Raw genomic sequence first — 25,925 nt, 5'->3', positions numbered from 1 at the left:
GTTCACTCACGCAGACATCGTGACCACAGGCGAGGATCCCCAGCTGAGAATAATGCGAGTTCATAGACGGCGTTCATACATTTATTTATGGGGCAGAAGCAGAAGAGGCCGCGTCTGCAGAGATCTGTGCATCAAGCTGACGGGAGAAACAGCGGAGAGTTCATGAATGTTGGACAAAGATGACGTTTTCCTTGAAGAAATACAAGCAATTGTCATTTGTTGTGGCGCTGGCTGGTCCGGAGGCGCTCGTACATTTTGAAGTTTGATCCCACACAGCTTCATGTTTCATAGTTCGTCCAGAGGTTATTAACTAAAACTGGTCCCAGCCTTTAAACTGATACGTGTTAATAATGCGGCACATCACATTTTAGTCATGAATGGACATTAAGCTACATTGTGCTGTGCTTTAGGTTTATGATCTGTTATGTTTGGATTCATCCCAAACTGGGTGAGTGCTGGAAAGACTGAGCCTCCATCAGCACAAGCAGTGACGGCCATTTTCCAACTAGTAAAACCAGTTGCAGACAAGGATGGAAATGGTTGGAGGAAGACAGACCGTAGGACACAGCGGGTTTGGACTGACTGAGAACCAACAGCATCCAGTCCAGGTTGGAACAAATGATGTTGAACAGGTCGTCGTTCGTGACCTACTGTTCGTTTGATGGAGAACTCTTCTTCACTACGACTCTTTGCAACGCGTTTCCTCGCGGGCACCAAATGTGTGAAAACCTAACTGTGCCGCCTGGACCTGATCAACCTGACGTTGACCCGGGGGGGTTCATAGAGTATGTGATCTGCTAACGGCTCTGATGTTGAGTGACAAGGTTGACATTTCAGCGGCACGTGATTCAGAGGTTTCACAAATGTCACATTGAGGTTGTGCGAGCTTCGGCTCGTCTGTTTGATGAAGCGACGGGTGGATGGAACGTTAGCGGCGAAAGCTAATCCTGCTGCTCGCACGCAAGACCTCTCTTTTTACATACGTGTTGCTATATGGCAAAGTGAATGCGACGGCCATGAGCAGAACAACAACAACTTGCTTGCAGGAAAACCAAAAACATAGTCATACATAGTCAACATAACAGTGTCTCCTGGAGTCTGATAACAAGGTAAACTAGCTCTGGCAAGGGCTTCCTGTTGGGGTCCTGAGGGGTCCTGTTGTGGTCCTGTTGGGGTCCTGAGAGGTCCTGTTGGGGTCCTGAGAGGTCCTGTTGTGGTCCTGTTGGGGTCCTGTTGTGGTCCTGTTGGGGTCCTGAGAGGTCCTGTTGGGGTCCTGAGAGGTCCTGTTGTGGTCCTGTTGGGGTCCTGAGAGGTCCTGTTGTGGTCCTGTTGGGGTCCTGAGAGGTCCTGTTGGGGTCCTGTTGGGGTCCTGTTGTGGTCCTGTTGGGGTCCTGAGAGGTCCTGTTGGGGTCCTGAGAGGTCCTGTTGTGGTCCTGTTGGGGTCCTGAGAGGTCCTGTTGTGGTCCTGTTGGGGTCCTGAGAGGTCCTGTTGGGGTCCTGTTGGGGTCCTGTTGTGGTCCTGTTGGGGTCCTGAGAGGTCCTGTTGGGGTCCTGAGAGGTCCTGTTGTGGTCCTGTTGGGGTCCTGAGAGGTCCTGTTGTGGTCCTGTTGGGGTCCTGAGAGGTCCTGTTGGGATCCTGTTGTGGTCCTGTTGGGGTCCTGTTGGGGTCTTGAGGGATCTTGGGTGCTTTAAACATCAAGCAGAGGAATTTTCTTTTCCGCCACATCATGGAGACAGTGATCTGCTCTAGAGCGACCAGGAGGTCAAACCTTAGAGATGCTTAGAGGTTGTTTTTGTTTCCACCAGTTCTTCTTATTATAAGGACTAGTGCCGCTGTTATGATTTTTTCCACCATCACGCGTCCAATAAAGATGAAGCCGCTTTAAACTATTGCAACTGTTGTAACGCTCATGAAGATTGCATCACATTTTATGACCACTTAATGCAAAACAATGGGAATTGCAATTATGGAAATGCCTTTTTATTCCCGAGGGCCGTGCTGTTATAAATCACGTCAGTGCAACACAGACGTCGATTCGGCGGCAGCGAGGAGTTTAGGAGACAGCTTTAAGGTGGCGTTTAGCGGCGTCTGCCTTAAGAAATAAGACAGGAGGAGGAGGAGAGACAGACGCCAGTTCGAAGGAGACGGCTCCCGGCGAAGCTCTGAAACAACAGCACGTCCTCCTGACGGATGATGCGCGGAGCAGCGGCACGTGAGCGGAGGCGAGAGGAGGCCGCGTGTTGAGACGTCAGTCAGCGAGGACCAAAGGGGAAAAGGGCTTCGGACGCGTGTAATTTTCCCGTTATTTAAAGCTGGAGCGTTTTGAAGGAGCGCTGCGGTTGGAGCGTCCTCGCCGCGAGAAACGCTCGTGCTGACATTTGAAAGACAAAAGTCCCGCGCGTGCCGCGTTTAAGGAACGCGCTCCTAAATGTCTCGCCGGGATTAGAGAGAAGGTCGTAAAGGAAGTAGTTGTAAAAAAAAAAAAAAAAAAAAAAAAAGAACACTAAAAGTCTGTGCGTCATGGATTTATTCATCTCCCCGCGTGCACCGGTCCCCGTGTGAGAGCAGGGAGCTGCTGACTGGCTTAACAAGAAAAATTACACATAAGTGAGGACAATAACCTTTTGTTTGTGATCGGATCAGCCCATTAAAGCCCCTGATTCATCAGGTCCCGGCGGCGTCCTCTCAAACCTTCTCTTTCTGCGCCGCGGCTGCGGGGATCGAGGGACAGATCTCTTAAATGTCAAGAAGACTGATGGCGGACGTGTTAAAGTGTGGTGACATTACTGCCTGCGCTCCCTCTTCCTAAGTCAGGCTTGTCTGCCTCCTGCGCTGACATTTCGCCGGCCGTGTTTACGTGGGACTCGCCGGCCAAAATGTCACTCTGAGATTTATAGCTGTGAACACTGACTGGTGGAGCGGAGCGGAGCGGAGCGGGAGGTGTGCGCGTAACCAGGTGGAGAGCGGATGGGAGAACAAATGAATCCGAGCACGCGCGGCCGCTCCATCTTCTCGCGCTCCGTTTTTAACTCTCATCTTCTCCTCGTTCCCTTGATGTCCGCTGTCATCTCCTCTGTACTGTGAAATTCCCTTCCCCTCCGCTCCGGCTTCTCTTGTCCGGCTGGTTTCTCTCAGTTGTTTCACTTCTCTCCTCCTTCTCCTTGTTTCTCATACACGCTTTAATATTATATTTTTTGACCAAACAGAACCATAGTTGTGACCAGGCCCCGAAATCCCTTCCGTGGACAGAGCACAGCAGAAATGCAGTGATGCAGGAGAATGGCTTTATTTCCCAGTCTGCTGCCAGCATGGGCTGAAGCTGCAGATTCCAGCTTCCAGGACAGACAGGAAGAGTCGCATGCACAGCAGCTACAGGCAGGTTTAAACCAGACGACTGGCACTTGACTCGAGTCTGTAATCAACCTTGCTTTTGCCAGAAAGAAAACCATAGCGGAGTTGACAACTCCCCATTTTGACCCATAATTCAAAGGTTTGACCTGTTTGGCTAAACACACCTCACTGTATGTGGATGAATCTATATTAAAATGGAGAAATAATGGACATTGTGTATTCAAATGGTACAAGAAATTAAAACATGTACTACAAAAGGTTTATCATGTCATAACATCATCTGATCTAAAATAGGACGAGTGAGTGCATCTCAAACTGCAGAATGACTCTCCTACGTTTCAGATTCTCAGTCTTCCTCAAACCTGATTTCGCATTAATCAGCACAATTTCTGTCAGATTCTTACACAGTGAAGTTGTGATCGCAGCGTTCCATGCGTCACAGTTTCCCCCCAGCTCTGATTTATCCTCCAGGGAGAAGCACAACTCATACACAGTGAGAGACAAATGTATGTTCACGCTGGGAAATTGCTTCAGTTTTAAGTTCTGGCTGGTGTCAGCGTCGGTGGGTACATGTGATTATTACTGGAGGAGAGTGAGGAGATGTTGGTCCTTGTGTGGCTCCACCACCGTGACCCTCGCCAGCTTCCTCCACCAGGGCGGCGCTGTTGTGTAATGTGTGCGACACGATGCATCAATGCTCAGCTGCAGCACCATGAACTGTGTCTTTATGTAGATACATCATGTAAATGACTTATAAAATGATGCTCTGACTACATTTATCAAGCATCAGCACAGCACGTCTTCCTTCCTGCTCCCAGGAACCGCCTTCCCCTCCATGTTACTTGAATAAAGCAGAACTTTGCGAGGCTTTTACGAGCCCAGCGGGTCCTATAATCCTGTAAGATCCTAAAAAAGGAAGTTTATTTTGCTGACGGCGCCGTCCTTCCCCGCAGCTGTAACTACCCACCGCTGCCTTCGGGCTCACACTAACCCCCCGCTGAGCGACCGCAACAAGGAATGTCTCAAATCGATCTTCCATAGATTCACATGTTGCATCTACTCGACGGCAGCGATCGTTGGTGGATGAGGTGGTCGGTACATCTTTTTATTGACACGCTGACACACAAAAAGGGAGCGTGAAATCCTCTGGGACGCGCTCGTCACAGCCGTCAGGTCGCACGTCATGATCTCCTGCCGCGTGTCAATAACTGGAGCTTTTACAGCTTTAATACAAACAAGCAAACAAGTAAAGTGACAGAAAGGCAGCCGACGTGGACGTTTACTGCCGGTCCACAAATACCACTACAAGTGACAATTCATAATGAGCTGAAAACCACTAACTATATTTATTGAAGCCTTTTAAACAATTAAATCTTTAGATTTTGTATTTTATATATTTCACAAAACATGAAATATTAATACAGAAATAAAGTGTCTACATCCTGGTGGTCTGAACTATAGTAACTATAGTTACAAGGGGCCATTTTCTACAGCTTTAGCCTTATTACAAACGTTCAGCTTCATCCTCCTGCAGTTGTGTGAAGGTTCTCATTCACACAGGTCGACTCGATCCCAAAGCTTGAACAGAACCTATGGGATGTTTTCCTGCCTCGGCCCAGCACAACAAACAGAGCAGCATCAGCTTCACTTCCCGCTGTGTGAGGCTCCTCGTCCTCCCTCTGTGAGTCTGCTCTCCCAGACTCCCGGCTCACAGGCACAGGCAGTCATGATGAATGTGGAACAGGGCCCAGCCCAGGCTCCTGCCATTACCCCATGACAATTTATTACCCTTTATCTGTCGGCACAATTAACCCAGGCCCAGGAAATAGGGACTTATCAGTCCTTCATTACCAGGACCTGCCCATGTCCCCATCCCTCTCTGTCACCTGACACACACACACACACACACACACACACACACACACACACACACACACACACACACACACACACACACACACACACACACACACACACCTCAGCCTGTGTGGGTTTTCAGTTTGTCCTTTTGAACGCAGCTCACTTTTTCTCAGACCATCTCCATCACATCCTCTTTTAAACACACACGCACGCACACTTTTGCCTAATCTTTCTGCTGTCACGCGTCCTTTTGTTCTCCTCCACACTTTGTGAGGTGATGAGCACCCGAAAAACACCACGGCGGTAGCGTCTCACTCTATGTTTTTATGACCCCCCCTCACAGGAAAACTGCTCACCGCGGACACGCAATGCTTTTATTAGACCTACCTTCTACGGGGGCCGTGGTATTTTGAGGATTATCCAGTGCCTTGAACACACTACACTACGAGTGAAACCAGATGATGTTGAATTGTGTAATTTGGACAAACTGGGTCTTTGTGTAACGATGGCTCAGTGAAGTGTGTTTTCTTCACTCCTGTAGATGCGAATCTCAAAGACAGCGGAGACTCAGATTCTTTGTGTTGATCGACACACAATAGGACAATCAGCTTTAAAATATGGGTAAAGGGACGACACTGATGTAGACATGTAGTCCACATACCATCGTAGCATATTCCACATAAGGAAGGGAACTCCTCTCCCACCCTTAGGTTTTATTTATTTGGTTTTTATTAAGACCAAGGGTGGTATTAATGTGCAGGCGTGTTCGCTGCCACAGACATTCTGGCAGGTTTTAGGACTATATTATACTGGAACAGGCAGCGAACAGACAGGAAGATGGGAGCTCTTCACGGTATTATCTGTAGGGGCTCCGTGTATGAACGATGGGGCTAATCTGTCCACATTATCCACCTAGTGTGCGTCAGACAATCGTCCGCTATGTACACACAGGCCAGAGCAGGCTGCTTTTTCAGCCGCGCTCGCGGCTAATCAGCGCCGGCCTATGAGTGATTGCTGCTGGCACCGGCGACGCGGCGCCGCTGACATTTTAGACTTCGCCCGCTTTAATGCAAAATGGTGGAGCGGCATAAAAGCCGCCGTCAATCAAGGTCCGAGGTGAGCCAGGGCTCCTGCAGCCGGTGCCCTAACCAGGCTCCACTGGAAGCACCTGGTCCCCAGAGTCACATAAAGCGCTCCTTGTAAATATTATATAAGAGCGTGAAGTTGACTAATGAATGCGGAGCCTGTCCAGTTCGCCAGGAGCGGGAGGATGATGACAGCCAGGCTTAACAATACGGACATTTAGATGAGCTGTTATGTATTTGTGTGTGTGTGTGGGTGTGAGTTTGGGAGGTGTTCTTCATTAGCAGCCTTACGGGCTTTTAAAGTGCACAAAAAGTAAACGAACGTGTTACATAAAGCAGATATGGTGGATGGTGCTCGAAAAAATCCATCTGCCCTTTGCTCTCTGACGCTTTTACTGCGCCGACACCAGCGCTTCCTACGTGTCCTCCACCTCCGAATGCGGAGCAGCTCCCGTCCTCGGTGGAAGCGTCCGCATACATTAGAGGCGCGTTCCGTGTCCGGCGCCGACGTTCGCCGTGCGGCCGGCGGGGAGCTGATTGAAGAGCCGGAGGCCGTGGGGGAGCTGGCGGGAGGCGCGGCATTCCTGGAGGCAAAGGCACAGAAGCAAAACTCCCACTGCTAAGCCGTAATGGCGTAAACACCCCCACCTGCCTCCCTGCATCATATAGCTGGCAGTAAACGAACAAAGGCCCCATGCTAAAACCCACCAGAAGCCTCCAAATGACCAGATTTCCCACCTTTAATAAAAATAGACTTATAGTCTTATATTTAGCTCCTCCTCTCTGTGGGCTGCAGACAGAGACAGACAAGGATCTAAGAGAACGGCCAGACAGTCGTTATGGATGAACGGGTGAATTCAGCACAGACCACAGTCGGCTCGTTTGAGGTCCCGAGCTGGAGCTCGTTATGCTAACGTGCAGTAGACGTCTCCTCAAGGATGCACAGGGTGCGACGTGACTCCAAATAAACACCTCAAATGTCAGAGAGACGCCGAGGATTAACACGTGAAGATTCTCCGTGGCAACAGCTTTTATAATAGAACTCTGCAGGGCTTTAAGGATCTGGTGTTTGACCAAAAAAAAAAAGCTTATAAGTCGTATTCCCGGCGGCGAAGCGCTAAAACAGCAATAGCTTATGTGTTACTTGGTTGTCTTGCCAGCAGAGGAGAAGGTGGAAGGCATCAAGGAGCGCTGGAGGCAACGGGCCCAAACAAACGTCTGCTGACAGGCGGCGGGTTTCTTTACAACTCGCAAAGTGCATCTTTAAGCAAAGATTAGCTGAAGGATTACAGGGCTGGGTGCTTTTAGCTCCTTGAGAGTGCTCCGTGTCTTTCCTCAGAGAGTTATCCCTCTTTTTCACTCTGCCTTTATACTCATTAAACACAATGGAGATGTGTGATATAGAAGTGGAGAGAGAGAGAGAGAGAGAGAGAGAGAGAGAGAGAGAGAGAGAGAGAGGGAAAGGCTGCATGAGAGAGAATTAGATTCTCTGACACCCGCTAATTGAGCGATCTCCCTTCTGCCCGGCCCAGCCTGCCAAGTTTTAATTAGCAACTAATCAAATCAATATGGAGTCTTCCAAGCGAAGAGCAAGGCACATAGATTGGTGGGGTGGCTGCCTGGATCACAGCAGATGCTGACCTCCGCACCTATGAGACAGTCCTTTTTTGGAGGCTACGAATAATGGAGGATGGTTCTTTCTGAGAGAAGGGCGGAGCCACGGTGAGTCGGACGCAGTAACGGCATCCGCCGTCAGCCAGCTGCCTCGCGAAGTTAATTAAACACAGGGAGAACCTGTGAAAAGCCCCCGATCACAGCATCGGTGGAGTTCTTACACGAACGGCACATCCAAGAAGGGAAGAGCAGGGCGCCACATCTGCTCGGGACACCTTCTGCCCTTCATGGGACACATCCACCCTTCAACACACCCTTAAAGGTGTTAATTACGCAGAGAGCCCGTGCGCCGTGTTGTGGCATCTTCTGAGACAGCCGCGCTGGAGCCGCCTGCCTCCGGGAGCTGTCGACACATCGTGACAGTCCCCGGGGGGCGTCCAGCTGGGTCTGACGTCTCGCAGAGGCCCCGCGGCTGCTTTCTGTGCACTGATACATGCAGGCATCCATATCTAAATACAGGCACGGAACACCAGCATCCTTCCAGTTCCAGCGAGGCCCTCGGACCATTAATGTTCTTCACTGGCGTCAAAGACAAAGCCCTGATCGGCGTTGCAGGCCGCTGACGTGCTGCTGTGTTTCCTGTAAGTGTGAAGTGATGGTGATTTTCAGCAGCGCAAAGGCCAATTAGAAAAACATTCTGACAAATCGTAGCATGAAAGGACTGGATCCTCGGCTTTGAGAGGGTTTATTTTGATAGTTACGTTCATAATCTTTGTAAATGAAATGCTTACAGAACGTTAGTCGACATAATAGGAAGATAAAAAAAAAGGTGTTTTATTCTGAGATACTCAGCCCCGAAAGCGGATTATTCACCACCTGCAAATAATAAACTGGCTCGGATGTTGGCAGATGGGAGCCTCAAGCAGTGACTGCACGGAAAATGTCAATCAAGTATATGATGCAAGCAGAAGCTAAGGACTAGAAACCAGTAGCAGCTTTCAGACGACTCATTTATTTCCTTCATATAGAAGAAATCATAGCAGCTCAGAGTGGTGTTTACTCACCAAACCTCTAATTTCTAATTAAACAGCGACATCGGTGCTGCTTGTGTAGCGTGATCCGCGGAAGAAATGAGGCACAACCGCACTCCTCGTGACTTTCGTGACGTCATTGTGTCCAATGAGGCTGAGGAGAGGAAGACGCCGTGGCGACGACGAGCTAAGCTAAAGGCGGAAGCCGCTCACGTGGCTCACTTTACAGCGCGGGAACAGCCACTCTGTGCTTCATTTGGTGGCTGGCGCTCGTAAAAACGCGGCGCAACGCGATGCTTCAACTCTGAGCAGCGTTACTCGCTCTTCATAAATTCTTGATGTTGTGATTTACCGCTCTCGATCCACATAAGAGGCCGCGCTGCACAGTCACGCTCCAAGTGATGTACAGCGGACAAATAGGAGGCGTAATTAATACTGGCAGCCTCCCGCTCCAACCCCTCGGCCCCCGTGTTATTATATGTACATTAGCAGCTCGTGTTCATTAAACATAACTTAGCATGCAGCGGGTGGGGGGGGGGGGTGACCTAGGTACCGTCTCCACAGGGATCCCCCAGCCAGCCACCGGACCGGGCCCCGAGGAGCAGATGCCCTTGAGGACGGCCGGGGACCGCGGGGCGGAATGGATGGCTGCATCCCCACTCATAAATTCAGCGCTTCCTAACTATCTCATTCATCATATGCACAGCGGAGTCGCTGCAGCGTGAATACACCAACACACACCTCCGCGACACACCCCGGTAAATAAAGCCTCCAGACACAGATAGCGCCCCGAGTGAAAAAGCACATGATAAGCGAGCGTACGACGACGCAGCGGCCCTCTGTTTCTCCTTGGACCGCGTGGGAGACGGGCGCGTTTTCACGTCTCCTTCTCAGCTGGTCACCGGTTGTTCCACGATACATCCTCAGGTCTTTGCAGGCACAGCGCGCACCGGCGCCGGGTTGAGTAAATCCCACGATGACGGATGGGATCACGCCAACGAGACGCGCGCTGTAACCTTATAAACAGGAGTCATTTCCGTGTGGTTGTTTACACGCGATACAGCGGTTTTGTCTGCTTCTTCAGCCACAATAAACAGATTCATGTCAGGATGAGACATAAATCAAACCTCTCCTTAGGTTTAGTTCTTTAAAAATGATCTGATTAAATCTTACCAACATTGTATTAATAACTAAGATTGAAGATGTTCCCACCCCTGCTTCTGAACCTAAGTATTAAAAGCACACTTAATAGGTAAATTATTAAAATCCAGAACTGCCTCAAATAATTTTCCACATCTACTTTCAATTGTCTAATGATCTTTGTTTTTCACCCTCATTTCACTGTGACCCACTAAGTGATTTATGGCGCTGGGAGACAATGTAGGTTTCTCTCTTTTTGACTGAATCCACGTTTCGTACTTTTTAGTGCTATTCCAACATTAATTCAGTTATCTCTGAATCAATCATAATTAGTCTTGCTGCTTGCCAACCAGCCTGGACTGAATGCAATATGAGCAGCAGGAAAGACGAAGCACCGTTAATACGATATATTCCTACTGCCCCCAAGCGGTGGGCGGAGGAACAGCACCCCCTGAAGCTGGCACCCGCAGACTGTCTGTTGCTATAGCGAGGGACTGGCGAGGGTCCGGCCTTTGGTGGTTAGTAACAATAGTGACGTTTGCACGGGGACATCGGTGTAAAATGCACGATGACGGGAATCTGCAGCACTGGAGCCGCATCGCCGACGCGCACCGCACTCAGTTCTCAGGAAAGCGGACTTCACTGCAGCCTGTGGAGGGTTTTTGTCTGCAGGAATGACAGAGGTGAGCGAGTGGCACAGAAGTCAGTATGAACAGGCGACAGCTGGAGAAAGACACGTAACGAAATATCTCCGAGAAAATATACGCTCACATTCTTTCCACCGACTCACTTCATCAAACTTATAAAGGAGTATTCCGTTTATTTGCAGTCCAGCTCTGTTGGGGCTGGAATGTGAAATCGGTGTTTTAGCGAGCACGTGACTCTTCCTGCGCTCCTTTCATCCTCCCACCGCTCGACTCAACAGGTGAAGCGGCTTTGATTTGAGCGCAGACTAAATATTAAAACATACGCTGTCATCGTGTGTTTATAACCGTTTCACTTGTGTGTTCAACACACGTGTTCAACAAAGACTCAGCACGACGCAGCCACGCCCCCCCCCCCCCCCCCCCCACCCCTCTCTCTCTCTCTCTCTCTCTCTCTTTCTCTCTCTCAGCCTCCGGCTCTCGCTGTCAACGCAGCCGAGCAGCTTTATTCTCGTATTAATGTATTCTATTTGTTTTTAGAGCTGCACATCTTTTCAGCGGTGCTGCGCATGCTTCAGGGGCTTCTCCGGGATCCAGTTGGCACATGGTGAACACTTGGGGGGGGGGGGGGGGGGTTCTAGACCCCTGTCTTCTACATCTACTACTACTACTTTCACTATTCGTAATACATATCTTCGAGACTGGGAAACGTCAACAGAACAACCCTCATAGAAGCCAATACCTCTAAACCACGGTGGCAATTTCAATTTGTCACTGCACACACGTACTGTATCTGCAGGATATGAAAAATCTAGATTGATGTTCATAGAGGCATCAGCATATCTGTGTACTCTGCACTGGTTACATCAATTGCACGTCGGTCTGTCTTGGAATATGGATGCAGGTCTCACTGAGGATCTGTCTTCAGGCGTTTTTACCATTAAAAGCCTTTTTCAAACACCACTCCCCATGACAGTCGATCTCAGCTGTCGGTGGATGAGAGGCGGGTCCTCGTCACAGGACAAACACGTATAGAGCAGTAGCCACAGAGCCACGGACTCAGACTGCTTCAGAGACACCAAGGCGTGAATGCTGGGAGACCTTCTGGACCCTTTCTTTTCCTCCTTCTATCCACTCGTTCCACCATTGCATTGCATGTCATTACACAGATGCTGCTCACTACTCCACCCTGCATCCAGTCAAGGCAGAAGGACCCACCCTGAACTACCACCACCTGCATCCATCCAGCAATATTTTTAGGTGTAACCTGATTTACATGGAGTATCTATAGAGTAAAACCACTAGTTTAACTCCATAAAGCAGCTGGCGTCTCCCCGGAGGCTTGAAGCAGCTGCAGCCTTGGAGGCATTTTCTTTTATTGGGGATAAATAGTTATTTCCTGAAGGCATCATGCACCAGAGTGAAGGGCTTGTCAACTTTAAGAGCGGTACAAAGTATGTGGCTGCTGACGGGTGCAGCGTTCAGCCCGTGGCTGGTTTATGTCTGAGACAGAGCTTAGTTCTACAAACCTTGAGTTCCGTTTGTGGTAGAACTGCATTCACTAGATGCCGGAACAAGTTCACAGCGAGGAAAACAATGCAGGAACCATTTTTTAGACAATCCGTTTGATATTTTAAATCATACACCTGTGATGCATCTTTAACATGCGAAGTCGCCCGCGCCCATTTGCCGATCGTTGTATTTAAAGATGGAGCGGCACATTTTGAGGGGATGTAAGAAATTGAAACACATGACTTTCTTTCAAAGGGCATATAAATGCCACTATCCGGAGTTCAGCAGAAATTTGTTTTTAAAAGCTCATTTTTTACAAATATGTCTCCAGGGGAGCATCCTTCTGCTGGATCTGACAGCACTTCTGGTGACGTGCTCTTTCACAGACAACAATTTAAGGCTTTTATTTTTATTAGAAAGTTCAAAGCAGCGAAAAAGTGACAGGAGAAAAATGTTTCAAGGTTCCTGACATATTTCAAAATAATTATATGGTCCTTGTTTTCAAGCACCTTTGAGAGGAAGTTGTTCCTTTGTAAAATCACGCCCTGGCCCATTTGTCGTTTTTAAACCTTGATGCTTTACAGCACCTCCGTGCTTAAAGAAAAACAAGCAGCATCAATCTGTTTACGCACACACACGGCAGCTTTGTTGATGCCAAGAACGCTGACCTCAGATGCTTTTATGTCAAATGGCTCACTGCTAACAGCATTTAAGGCGAGCAGCTTTAAGATCTCAGTATCCTGGCTGGCATCCCTGGTCTTTTACATCACCACCACCACAAGTGTTTTTTTTTTTCCTTTACAAGGCAACACTTGAGTGCTGTAAAGCCACGAGGGAGGCAGTCAGTCTGTGCTCTTAGCCCACAAGGAGCACTTGGACAGAGCTGTTGCATTAGCAGTCTGTTACCTCTCCTCTTCACAGTCCAATATGAGGTCAGCAGGCAGACTTCAAAAAGGCCGGGGACGAGATGACCCCCACACACACAACCTCTGAAAAGGTTACGCTGGTGAGAGGATTGCAGGGGCAGGAAGCCATTTTTTTTGTTTACAAGCTAGAAAATGTGGAGGAGAGATGTAAGAACTCTTAATTCCACTGGGGATCAGATGCACCATGCAGTTAAATATGGTACAGTGGTTTCATCTGGCCGGTGTTGATAAGTTAACTGTGGCTGTATCCTGATATGTACTAAACACGTATACTACATGGCTAAAATAAGTTTTTTCTTTGGTTTTACAAAAGATAGTTCCCCACAGATAAAGACAAATGAGTCAAAAGACTTTTTTCCTGTGGTTATTTTTATTTGCAGTTCTTTACATTTTAGAAAAAGAATCCAAGGATTTTGCCTCCTGTGTGTTTCCGTCTGGCCTCTTCATGGTCCATGATGCCAGCTGAGGTGGTCAGCACAATGTATCTGTGAAAACAAGTCAGATCGTCCCGGTTAGAAATTAACGGTGCATGTGCAACACATTTCAATGGTTAACATCACATCAGGTTAAGTAATAAAAATGCTACATATAAATAAACAAAACGTTACATCAGCTCTACAAACAAAACGAAACACCTACATCAACATCTGGATCATAATGCTCAATAAGACTACTCAATAACAGTATGGCCAAACATTTCACCATCTGGTTCACAAGGTTAATTTATCAAATGTGACATTTTTTTTTAAACATCAGATGGAAAAGTTACAGATCAAAATGTATTTAACTCTGGAGAAAAACACTCAAATAAAGATGCTGAGTCAAGAGACAGGCACATCTGGAGCAACAGCAGAGTAGGAGGTGGTTTAAAACAGAATACAAATCTAAAATCTCTAAAGAGGTCTGTATGTGACTTTGCAAATGGACATTTAACAATTCAAATGAAGTTCTGTGTTATACTGTGAACAAAGCCACTTACGTTTAACAAAATGATTGTGGGCAGTGACATTAAAGGCAGCTAAGTAACAGACGCGTCCAGCTTTCAACAGGTATCACCCTTTGATCTTGTTTTGCTCTCTGACACTGGATGAGTTTGTGCTGCTTACCCACACCTAAGATTATCTCTATGCACTTGCATTAAACAAATCTGATTATTTAGAGGGAACAATGCAACGTAATTGTACATTTTATATCAATGAATAGAACACTGCCTGTGACTACACACGTTCTTCACAAGACAACCCACACTATCAGTTACACTAGCCCTTAAAATGCCTCTATATAGCCTGAATTCAAGCATTGAACTAAATCTGTAGAACAACAGATGCATGACCCCCGCATTTGTTCACACTGAACAAATTAACAGTCGACGCTGAAGGAAATAAGGTGCTACAAAACAAGATGCCACGTAAACAGCTTATTCCTCTCAGCAATAGAATCTCATTCTGCAACTGCAGAGGAAGTGTTTATCCATGAACACTTCCTGAAAGATCCTGTCCATCATGGGCCTCTGCTTTGAACACTCAACAATACAATGTTTAGGTTCACACTGCAAGATAGCACTATATTTTCAAATAGCAGTTACTAAAAAAAGACACAGCTGGAACTGAATGTCTACCTGTCTGTAGACATCACCCAATACAAATCTGAATCACTACAGAATGCCAGTAAGCCGGATTTGGATGCAAGGCCTTTGTGAACAGGCTGTGCAGGGCACAACAGAGTAGTAAATACAAAAAAGACACTGAACAGTGTATTATAAAGTGCAATATCACACCTATAAAATTACAATTTCAATATGTTCTAGCATCAAGACAAATGCAAGAATCAAGTGTTTGGTTGAGCACTCTTCAAAGCACTACAGAAAGACCAGATTCCACTGGTAGTTCTACATCAAGGTTCATTCCTTGTTACTGACAACATGCCATTGAGAAAAAGGTTAATGGTTGCAAAAACAGAGAAAGAATGTTGTCTTACCCAAACTGTCTTGAGGGCAGCAGGTTGTTCTGCCACTTCTCCAGGTCCTTGAGCTGGAGATCAAAACGTGGGCTGATCACGCCACACTGAAAAAAATGTTGTCATTCTTTTAATACTGAGGTCCAAAGACCAAGAGGGAAACGCTATACAATGTTTTTCTGAAAAAATAATGATTTAATACAAGAAAAACTGTGGCGCTCCTGTGGCAATTAGGAGTCCATTTTTAGGCCTTACCTTGTTCAGCCTTCCTGTGAGATTGACGACAATTTTTCCCGCTCTGTGATCATCAATGATCTCAAACTCACCAATGTAACCTGGAGATGCAAATGACAGCATCATCAATTAAAAAGCTTTTGTCTGCTGATGTACCAAAGCTCTCCTTAGTTATAGTTACTATGGCACCAAATGACTCCCCTGGTCACAGCTGACTACATAAACCCACAGAAGTAACAACCACCTACCGTGCTTCATCATGACGGTCAGAAACCGCACAATCACTTTGGAGCAGGGCCTGATGAGGACCTGGCGTTTCCCACGCTTCTCAGCATTGTTGATGCTTTTCAACGCATCTGCGAGAACGTTCATGCGCACCATGATGCCTGCAGACACACGAAAATCAGACGTTTAATGCCGGTAACAAAAAGGCCACATCCCAGCATCCATCACAGTGACACCATAATCAACGCTACACAGAGGGCAGAGAGGTGACCTGACCAGCCCTGTAGAACTCAACCCTTTTCCCTTCCCCTAAAGGGAAAGTCTGACAAAGACAAAGTTAACAAAAGCTTAGTTTAACAAACGCAACGAGGACGCAAAGTCTTTACACTAACACTTCTTACTAAGACACGCTAGCAGCTTAATGGAACTAAACAGCAGTTTAGCAAACTATAGCAGATATTCCCTTTTTCATCATAAACATACAAGCGTTATGACAAAATAATGCGCAGAAACCGAGAGCATGGTCCTACATTAGCACAGAACGGATGCCTAGCCGAGAAGATTAGCAACATGCAGCTATAGTGGTAACTAGTGGTGTCGACCACACAGAAACGGTGTTACGCGAAAACTTAAACCAAATCCTTGTGTGTCCTGATTGTTAAAAGTAAATTCACATTTGTGTGGTCGCAAAACAAACGTTTCTAATGTCGCCTTGAAGGCATCGATCCTAGGGGCCAGGCTAAGGGACTACTAGACAGACTTTGAAGCTAGAATGTACTCGACTTTAGGAACACATCAACACGATAATCAGGCCAAATTATTGATATAAACACTGGCTTCACGTTGATAGTAAACATTTAATTGTTAACATTCAGATGGCTTAGATACTTGAAAGATTGACAGCGACAAAATAAAAAGACATCTTACCGGTTCTGCAATATGGCGGAAAGAGGAAGTAGAAAAAGCTGCAATGCAATATGGGAAACAATCCAAGACCTTGTCGAGTCAAGATAGACCGCGTCTAAATACAACTAACGTTGTGTGCCTCAGCTGGAGGGTTTAATTTAGGTTGTTACATTCGAATAATATAAAGTGTGTATTAAAATAATTGTGTATTTTTTAATATGAAGGTAATATTATAATACTGTTAATATAAGGTGTATGTTTGAATACATATTCTTGAGTTATGGATTTGCGCAAGCGGTGTGATTGTCAATTTAAGGCAGCACCATCCAGCGTTGAGGATGAACAATTACATGCCATCGTTTTATAAGTGGGAGAGCTCGCAACACCTCTCACACTAATGATTTCCTCTTTTTCTTTATTAATTTTATTAAACCTGATCATTCTGGTGAGGCTGCTGAACTAAACTAGTTATGACTCTAAGTTATATAAATATTTACAAAGTACTGTACATGTATTTTCAAATTATGCATCTTTTACTCAATGACAGTATTGACAGAAATGTTGTTTTGTTTAATAATATATAATATTTTATATATTTAATATTTGTATTATAAAATCTGTTTATGGATTTCCGTGTCAGTGGTCTACATAAGTGGTTTATGTCTGCTCCAGCTTTATCATCTGCTGTTTTTTTTTCATAACATTTCAAGAACTGTATTGAAATATGTGACACAACTAAGGTATACACTTAAAAACTCAGTCTAACATAGTATAAACAGTATCACACAGCATTATTTTTAATGTTTTTATTGCAGACTTCACATGTCAAATTGGTGAAATGTTTTTTAGATTACACACTTTACATAATAGATATTTTGGTAGAACAGTGATTATAGAGACAAAATATTAAAAGCGAAGTACTCTTTTGTGTGACATGCATAAAAACTAGGTTCATATATTATGTATTGTAGATAAGTCAGCATAGCATTAGACACTAAACTAAGTTACTTATAATCAGTGTCTTTGTAAGTGTGTACAAAAATCAGTTTGAGAGCAGTTTTTATATATTTGGATTTAGAGTCTGTGTATCAAAAAGAAAACCTGCTATGGCTGTTAGGCAGACAGAGCCTAAATAAATCTTTACTTAAAGCTGATTTAAATACAAGCACCACACTATTTGGTGAGCATTTTTTCCATGACTTCAGTCTAAAAAAGAAGCAGCTATTTATTAAAAATATTCAACTCTACTACCTTCCTCTGAATTTGAGTTTTTATGTAGAGTGATCAGCAAGAAATGTTGGAGGAAGTATGTCCAGTCACCTGCCAAAACTCAAAGCTCTTCAACCAAGAGTATTAAGACACCATTTGGTTTAAAGTCAGAGCTCATTCCTCTGATGGCCAGTAGAGGGGGAGTCGTACCACTCAGACCCACATGCAGTGATATACCCACCAGCCAAGTCACCAATCTAACAAACACATGGAGCATAATGGAATGCTGAGCAGCGCAAGACGAAGTAACCAGATTTTTCTACTATTTCTATGGTTACATTAAAATTACAGCACACTTTTTCCTCAAGCCTTTACTGGCTTTGGCTGGCACCTGCGTTAGCCCTTAGCCACCATTGCTAACCATGCTGGCCAGAGAATCAGCATCTCTCTGGGGATCCAGGCCGAGCCTCTGGAGGTCCAGACCCATGGCGACCAGCATCTGGAGCAGGGTGAGCTCCTGCTGGGTGGCCTTGTCCACCAGCGCTGGGCAGGTGGGGTTACACTGGGGCGACTGGCAGGCGTCCATCAGGTGGAATGGGCAACCTTTAGCTGGGGTTCGGTTGTTGCGAGTTGCCTCCAGACTTCTGTCCCAGCAGTGCAGGGCTCGTGGCAAAGCAGTGCCTTTAACTTGGAAATTCATCCAGTTACTATAGAAGAGGATAAAGGGTCAAGGGGTATGTTGGCATAAGAAAAGGTCAAAGGTGAAAGTTGAATTGTTATCTAATCACAAGAATCATAGTTTGCCTTGGTCCCCTTTGGTTTGTTCAATGCAACAACTGTCACAGAAGAGATGGCCTACAATGACCTTTGACCTTCAGCTCATTTCATAACGTGTCCTAACCATTAATCCACCAATAATTACTACTGCGTTGACTCACCCATGTGCGCATCATAAGAGTGTGTTCTAGTGGAACAGGGGTTTAGGGAAAGGGTGAAGTGGCATATGATGAAACGAAGAATGAAAAGGTGGCATGAGGTAACCAGGCAACGATGGAGGCTGGTCAAGGCCACATGTAAAAACGTGTTAACGCCTCAGAAGTCCAGTGCTCCTACCTCTTTGTGATCAGTGTGTGGGAGAGGCAGGATGGAGCGAAGACGCCCCTGAAAAACACACACACCGCTCAAAGTAGGCAAATGAACACAAGTTCTCATTTCTGCCTTAACACAATCAGCCGTGTCGCGTTACGCTGCTGTTCTGAACTTACATAACATCTCGCAGCGAGCCCTTGATCTCACCGCCCAGGTTCTGAATGTACTGCCACTGCTCCTCAGATAGGCTCTGTCCTCCCATGTATATGTTCTCCACCCTCAGCTGCTCCTCATCAAACAGCCACTGCACCACAAACACAGGGGCTACAGGAGACACAGTGAACCCAGTATCAGCACCCAAATCATTCACGTGGCTCCAAATCCTGCAAAATGCACCAGTACAAAGTACTACAAAGTCACTTTATAAGGCCTTGTACCAGTAAGTATCATGTCAAGGTATGAGCCAAAACTCACAGGTCAGCGTTGAGTACAGTTTGTGTCCGAAGAAGCACTGCCACTCCTCCCCTCTCTTGTAGAGCTGGCGGCATCGGTCCGGCACCACGCCGCTCCACAGCCTGACAAAACAACACGCACGGTGAAACACAGCCGCGAAGGCAGAGCTCAGGTAAACTCCCGCTCCTCACTTGAGTCCTATCTTGATCGCGTCCTCGGGCGAGCAGGAAACGGTCTCGGGGCAGTTTGGGGACCTCTGCTGCTTACTCTCCAGGAACCAGCCAGAATCCACCAGGCCTCGGACCTGAGCCTCGGCGCCGAGCTGCTCCAGCTGAGCGGCCACCCTGTCGATGTTCAGCAGGACGCCGGTCCCTCCAGCGCTGCAACGAAGGGTTTCACTTCCGTTAGGGGCCGATAAAATGAACATTCAGACCGCCACAGACCGTGTGAGGGCTCAGATCACCACTCCCTCCAGTTGGTTTCAGGCTCTTGTCCAAAGGTTCTGGTCGTGAACAGCGACGAAACAAACCCACCTCGTGCCAGACAGCATGACGACCTTGGCCTGCTTGATTCCTTTGGGGATGAGGTCTTTGATGACCTCGCGGATAATCAGGGACCCCATGAAGGTGTACTCAGCTGGTGACAAGGAGAGACCTCGTGACTGGGCCGAACATGCGAGGAGCGGAATATACCGGCTCGGGTTGGTACCCACTTGCGTTCGCAGTCCGGTCCCTCTCCTTGTCTCTGCCCTGCCGCGGCCGTGAAGGCGGCGTCGGAGCGAGCCCGGTACCGCTCCACACGTCACTGGAACAGTACGGGAGAAACCTGCAGGAAAAACAGCCCGCGTGAACCTCCGGGAACGACCGCAGACGGCCGGCGAGAACAGGTACTTACACAATGTTTGCATTGTGCCAGTGTGGGTTTTCCTCCGCCTGAGGGGACAGGATCCCGCTCCCTGTAAATCAAACAGCTGTTCCTGCATCTCTGTTCCCATGACACGCGTTCTCACACTCGCCCCGTTCTCCACCTACCTCTCCTGGTTTGGGGCCACCCCGATGAGCTCATCAGCCGCGGTATATTCTGGTACCTGGAATCGCAGGTCTCCTTGCTGTGGCAGCACCAGCCGCCTAAAAATAATGGGGACTAATATTAGAGCTTCACACCCGGCGCAGGAAGCGCGAGGCGCTTGTTAGCCCGTCACACGGGCCTGTCGGGAACGGAGAGCCGAGGGAGAGCACCTGCTCCGCAAAGCGAGACATTTACAGTGACATCAGCTCAGTTTGACTAAATACAGCAACAAATTATCCCACTAATTTAACTGTCAGCACCTGAATGTCGGCTGTTAATTGCCTTTTATTTTCCGCTAAGTGGCTTCTCTTGACAAGTTTCCTGACAGGTTCAGCAAAACCAATTAATTAGGAGCCGCTGCTCCGGGCTGTACACACTGCATCCCGTATCCCGTCATTACAGCCAGGTAGAATTCAAGCGGGAGCAGGCGCCCAAAAAAGGAGAAACACAGAAGATGACATGCCCGTCAAAATTCCAACGGGGGCGTCGCGCCAAAACAAGCTGACCTGCGGACCGAATTAACCAGTTGGGGCTTTTAAATACTCACCCTCCAGAAATAAGAGCCATCGGCGGCTTCCTCTGAACTCTTTTAGGTAGAACCTAAAGAGCCACAAATAAACGGGATTGAGACAGTCAGGATAATAAAACAAAGCTGGCTTCACCAACACCAGTATTCACAGGCGCTCGACGTCTCACCCAGCTGCTGTGCCATCGTTGCACGTAACCTGCGTGTTCTTGAGAAAGTGCAGCCTCATGTCGTCCCGGGCTCCTCCAGCCGCTTCACGCCCTGCTTCCGCCGCAGCACCCGTGCCCCCGGTCCCTCTGTTGCTCCCAGTGCTCCCAGTGCTCCCAGTCAGCTCCACCCCAGAGGGAGTCTGGCCAGCATCACCTCCCTGGCTCCCAGCAGACTTCTTGGTGGACCTGCCGCTAGCTTTAGCATTACGGTTGTTCTGACACCAGATTCCTCCGAGCAACAGCAGGAAAGCAACATGGCCCAGTACCTTCATATCTGAGATGAGAAAAAAAGTAATATCCCCTCTAAATCTGACTTATCCAAAATATTAGATATGATTTTATACAATAACTTTTCCTTACCTCCCTAAGAAGAATCAGCGTTGGAGCGTTTCTGCTGAGGCGCCGCCGGGGTCAGGCACAGACCTGGTGCTACTGAGGAGAGAGTGAGATGTTGCGAGTGCGGTGAGCAGGTGTGAAACGAGGATGCCGGTCGTCACGAGACGTGATGAAGCCTTGACCGGGTTTTCATGAAGCTTGCAAATCAGCAGTGAGCTTTATAGTGCCACCATATGGATCGGATTTCTCCCCATCTTCCCTCGCAGCTCCTGCCAGGCCCTGTGATCAACCGCTGACGACACGCGGTGAAGGGGGGGGGGTTGAAGGGGGGCGGTGGTGGAGGAGGGCGAGGAGAAAAGATAACACGCGTCTGTTCTTCGGCATGTTCCGCGTCGCTGCGTACGCGTTGCTTCTCTCCGTCCGAGCGCTGCTCCAAAGCTCCGCTCTCCGTCCATCCCCTCTTCTCTTCTCCCTCCCAGCCGCCACCGTCCTCTCACTGCGAGCGTTTTCATTTAAATATCTACATGCTCGGCGGGGCCGCGCGTCCGTTCAGCGGGGCATGCGACCCCGGGGGGTCACTGGGGCACTCACCTCCACCGCGGGGCAGTTTGGCTGTCAAGGCACGAGAGCATGACACACGTTCCCAAATATGCACGTATGCGCTATAGGCTGGAACATACTGGATACGTTTCCACAATGATTAAGATTGAAATTGATGTAAATTATTGGATTTGATGCAGTTCCACCTGCACTGAAAACAAGCCACTCAGCTCAAAGAGGCAAAACATGCTCCATGGAATTGTCTTTTAATTAAAGAAAGAATTAGATTAAATTCAGTTTTTACAGGCTCTGATAAACAAATCTCCTCCTGCTGTCTTACAAAAGAGGTTTATCACCCATAAACCATTACATGAAGCAGATATAACGCGTGGTGTAGATTACTGTTGATGTACGGTCTGAATAGGTTGATAGGAAACATTAGACGCTGCTACATCCGCTCTTTGATGCTGGACCCAGTTTACTGTTCTGGCCCCAGAGACAGTGCTTCAACTGGTGAGTTATACCAGTGTATAAACGTAGCAGACAGGCTGATAGACGGTTTATCCAGTCCTGCAGATTGAAAGGTTTCAGGCGGTGTGTGACGCCCGTCCTCCTCCTCCTCCAGGCCGGACCCCTGCGGCCCTGTGGGCCGTGAGTCAGATTAGTTTGCCTTTGGTGAAGAAAGAGACGGAGCATTTGGAGCTGATCTGTCACTGCGCGGATTGCTTTCGGGTGACGAACCGCCTATCGCTGAAGGATCCCGAGCCCCAGGTCTCTAAACGTCTCATCAATGAAATGCACACCACCCCCCGACGTGTCAATCACAGCAAATAACGACTGCCGGGAGGCCGGAGGCTGCGAGCGGCTGCACGGGGCTCACCGGGGGTGAGGAAAAGGTAATCAACCTTCAGTCCCCCCTCAGGAAACGGGACTCACTGACAAGCGTTCAACAGGCAAATGGCCGTCCAGCCATTTCAACTTTAAGGACTCACTAGAACGTAGCAGTCAGGTCAAAGGTCATAAACACGCGCAGACATGGCAGAATAAATGTTTATACTCACCAGCCATTTAAAGACCTACAAACAAGGCAGACAGATATTTTAGGCTTTGTCTTACTGCTTTGGCAGGAAAGAAAATGGTATTTTTGTCTCATTTTCAAGCATTTCATGCCATTTTACGTACTTTCAACTATGGCCAGGATGAAAACAAAGCTACTCAGAAATCTGTCTGCGAGTTCATATGCACCTACGCACAATAAAAATGTACCCTAAGGACACCACTATACTGAGTTTGATCTACTGAGCTGAACAATTCTTCATACCTTTAGTTGTCTTGAAGCATGCACACCACCATCTGTCTTCCCAGAAATCAATGCAACAATCTGTTTAACAGATACCTCAAATAGCTAAGAAACGAAAGAAGCCGCTGTAAATCTATCACGCTTTGACCAGAACGTCACGAACTGAGAGATGGCATTGCTGCTATTTAGTTTTTCTTTGATATGAAATTGGACAGAATGATATAATTTTCACAGCCGGCTTCAGATCAGTGGGTTGAAGTGAATCCGTGCGCTGCACCTTTAGCGATGCAGCTCCCGCAGGTCAAACGGCGCCCATCGCGTCTGGAATCGGCCGCGTCTGTCGCTGCGCGTGCAGAAAACCACCACGGGCTCACTGAGCACGCGTCACCCCGACGAGGTCAACAGTTGGACCCTTGTGCAGCATAAGCGGCATAACCCCCCCCACCCCCACGTTATTTTTCACAGCCAACCTTCAAGGTCAGGACACCTAAAGCCCAGGTGGTCCGAGCACTTTGTCTGCTGAGCGTGGGTGTCATCACCGGCCTCAAGAGCTGAGGGCGCCGGCCCACGAGCCCATAGCTTCAAAGAACAGCGGTCACGTGCTGGATTCCTGCATCTGCAGCGTGCACGCAGCGATGGTGCGTTCAGGATTCGAACGCAGTCGTGCCCAGCGGCGTCTCTTCGTGTTTTGTGTAATGCAACGATGGGACCCAGCGCCGCTCTGGGTCCCCGTCGTCACCAGCCCAGAGGCCCGTAGGGGACGAGAGATACGGCGTCCGGCCAGAGATCCCACTCAATCAACGTGGACGACAGACAGGGTGTTAGCAGGACGCGTGTAAAGTGCTGGGCCACTGCACAAGGAGAAGCTATGCCTACCAGGTGTTAGGAGGCCTCGCGCGGTAACCTTCTGATAAATGCCAGCGCATCAGTGTGATGGATGGAGGAGGGGTTGATGGCAGGGATACAAGGTGTTGGACTCAGAGGGGTGATGTAACGGGCATAGCGCTGTGAGGAGCTCACCATCGGTACCACCAAGCCACCTTCATCCAGGCTTCTCTAGACTCATATATTAATGCCCCGACCATAATTATCAGATCAGAGTTCTTCTACATTCTGTGTTCCACAGCCGCGGCTCATGACAGTGCTGGATGATTCGGCCCAGGCCTGTCAGTGCGCTGATGGATCCCAGCAGAGGGGTCTCACCAGGCTCAACACCCCCCCCCCACTCGATCGGCAACGCAGCTACCCAACTATCACAAACTAACGGCTTCAAACAGCTGCACGAGCGTTTGATAAGCGGCGATGAACCTAAAGGTCACCTTCGTGTCTACTCGCCCATTTAACGTGGAGGGTTGAATTAAATGACGCTCTCGTCTTTGTTTTGCACTGTGATTTGCCATGAAGAGAGTGATTTGAAGGACTCAACGTGAGGATCACAGGACAGCAAGCTAAATGCACAGAGGTTCAGCTAAGATGTCGTTTAGCACAAACTCAGCATGTAGAAATTACATTTCTTTGGGGTAAATGATTTAAGTTATATGCTCCAATATTCAGATATATTTTGAGTTGTTAATTGAATTACATTATTTTTATATCTGTATCTATTCAATTGTTAGGTTTGATAGTTTTGAGTCATCCCTGAAGTCTGACCTTGGTGTTTTTCATTCTGCAGAGTGGTTAGTAGATGCTACTGTGACAGGCTGTAAATCTGAGATTCCGACTGAAGTGATGTCAGCCCTTTGCATCATGTGTTGTTGCTTCATGTGGACACGTGGTCGTTGCTCTCATCGCATGTGGACCTGTTACTTGTCTCTCAGCCTCTTCTACACATAAGAAATAAATATATCAGCAGACTTAAATTTGGATTTACCTTTATCTTAGCCGCCGTGTGCGGCCCAGTAAAGTAAAGCACCCCAGGCGCTTATATGTGCAGACATACCACAGAACAGTAAAAATGTTTACTGTGCACTATTTATAGGGTGTGAGCGAGGCTGTACAAGTGTGACGATGCCACTGCATGTACATGGCTGGCGTGGATAACCAGAGGTGTATGAAAGGTTCAACGGGCCCACTTCTGAGAAAACCTTGTTAAAGAGTCAGGGCAACGCATACATACCATGATTCAAATGTGAAAGTTATGGTGACATGACAGCAGCAGTCGACCGGGCTGAGCTCATCAGACAAAACGCACCATTACAGCCAAGGCAAATTGTCCCATTGTGGCCTCATGTTCTAAATACAGACTCTTATTTCACAGGGTGGTCTATTTTTTTTATTTATCAAATCAATATCTCCCAAAATATGATAGAAATGGTAATTAAAAGTGAGTATATATATTATTATTACATTGGGGGAGAGGGACAGTTCAGGGCCACCTTCATAAAGAAAGAAACCTGATGTTGCATAATTAATAAACTGGTATTTACATTACATTATTTTACATCAAAGCTGGAAATTAGTTCAGTACAGTCTATAATTTCAAATTGACTAATGCGAGAATAAATCCTCCTACACAAGTTAATATTGAAACCTGTCCAAGCTGCTGGTTCCGAAGTCAATTCCTATAGTTCTACCAGCATGTCACGAAGCTAAAGACTGAACTTATGCTACCTATTAGCATTTAAACCCTTGAGACCCTCTCAGCCAGACACCCTGCATGCATCCAAGCCAAGAAGCAATAGGATCTGTATCCGAAACCTCTCATGACTTA

At 47.5% G+C, this 25,925-nt stretch overlaps 2 protein-coding genes across 2 annotated transcripts; both read right to left on the bottom strand.

The window, feature by feature from the left end:
* Positions 1-13,512: 13,512 nt before the first annotated feature.
* Positions 13,513-16,648, bottom strand: rps15a (ribosomal protein S15a). Its single transcript, XM_029161397.2, has 5 exons — positions 16,507-16,648; positions 15,603-15,740; positions 15,376-15,455; positions 15,142-15,227; positions 13,513-13,649 (listed from the first exon to the last, which is right to left on the bottom strand). The coding sequence occupies exons 2-5, from the start codon at positions 15,733-15,735 to the stop codon at positions 13,556-13,558; spliced, it is 393 nt and encodes a 130-aa protein (XP_029017230.1). The 5' UTR covers positions 15,736-15,740; positions 16,507-16,648; the 3' UTR covers positions 13,513-13,555.
* Positions 16,649-17,301: 653 nt separating this feature from the next.
* Positions 17,302-21,675, bottom strand: notum2 (notum pectinacetylesterase 2). Its single transcript, XM_055511691.1, has 12 exons — positions 21,400-21,675; positions 21,001-21,313; positions 20,852-20,904; positions 20,268-20,363; positions 20,131-20,191; positions 19,949-20,061; positions 19,770-19,872; positions 19,428-19,616; positions 19,258-19,358; positions 18,960-19,107; positions 18,808-18,855; positions 17,302-18,401 (listed from the first exon to the last, which is right to left on the bottom strand). The coding sequence occupies exons 2-12, from the start codon at positions 21,309-21,311 to the stop codon at positions 18,098-18,100; spliced, it is 1,527 nt and encodes a 508-aa protein (XP_055367666.1). The 5' UTR covers positions 21,312-21,313; positions 21,400-21,675; the 3' UTR covers positions 17,302-18,097.
* Between the last annotated feature and the right edge of the window lie 4,250 nt (positions 21,676-25,925).

The sequence above is a fragment of the Betta splendens genome, chromosome 1 (genome assembly GCF_900634795.4).
Source record: "Betta splendens chromosome 1, fBetSpl5.4, whole genome shotgun sequence".
Lineage (NCBI taxonomy): Eukaryota > Metazoa > Chordata > Actinopteri > Anabantiformes > Osphronemidae > Betta > Betta splendens.
This window is presented reverse-complemented; position numbering and strand designations above follow the sequence as displayed.

Bases quoted from the DNA above. Each gene is read 5' to 3' on its own strand.
- rps15a (XM_029161397.2), bottom strand. From the start codon at position 15,735: ATGGTGCGCATGAACGTTCTCGCAGATGCGTTGAAAAGCATCAACAAT. The intron at 15,456-15,602 runs GTAGGTGGTTGT...TTGCATCTCCAG, and splicing joins GACCGTCATGATGAAGCACG to GTTACATTGGTGAGTTTGAG. The intron at 13,650-15,141 runs GTAAGACAACAT...TTGTTTTCACAG, and splicing joins CTGCCCTCAAGACAGTTTGG to ATACATTGTGCTGACCACCT.
- notum2 (XM_055511691.1), bottom strand. From the start codon at position 21,311: ATGAAGGTACTGGGCCATGTTGCTTTCCTGCTGTTGCTCGGAGGAATC. The intron at 20,062-20,130 runs GTAAGTACCTGT...TTTTTCCTGCAG, and splicing joins TGGCACAATGCAAACATTGT to GTTTCTCCCGTACTGTTCCA. The intron at 19,873-19,948 runs GTGGGTACCAAC...CCTTGTCACCAG, and splicing joins GGACCGGACTGCGAACGCAA to CTGAGTACACCTTCATGGGG.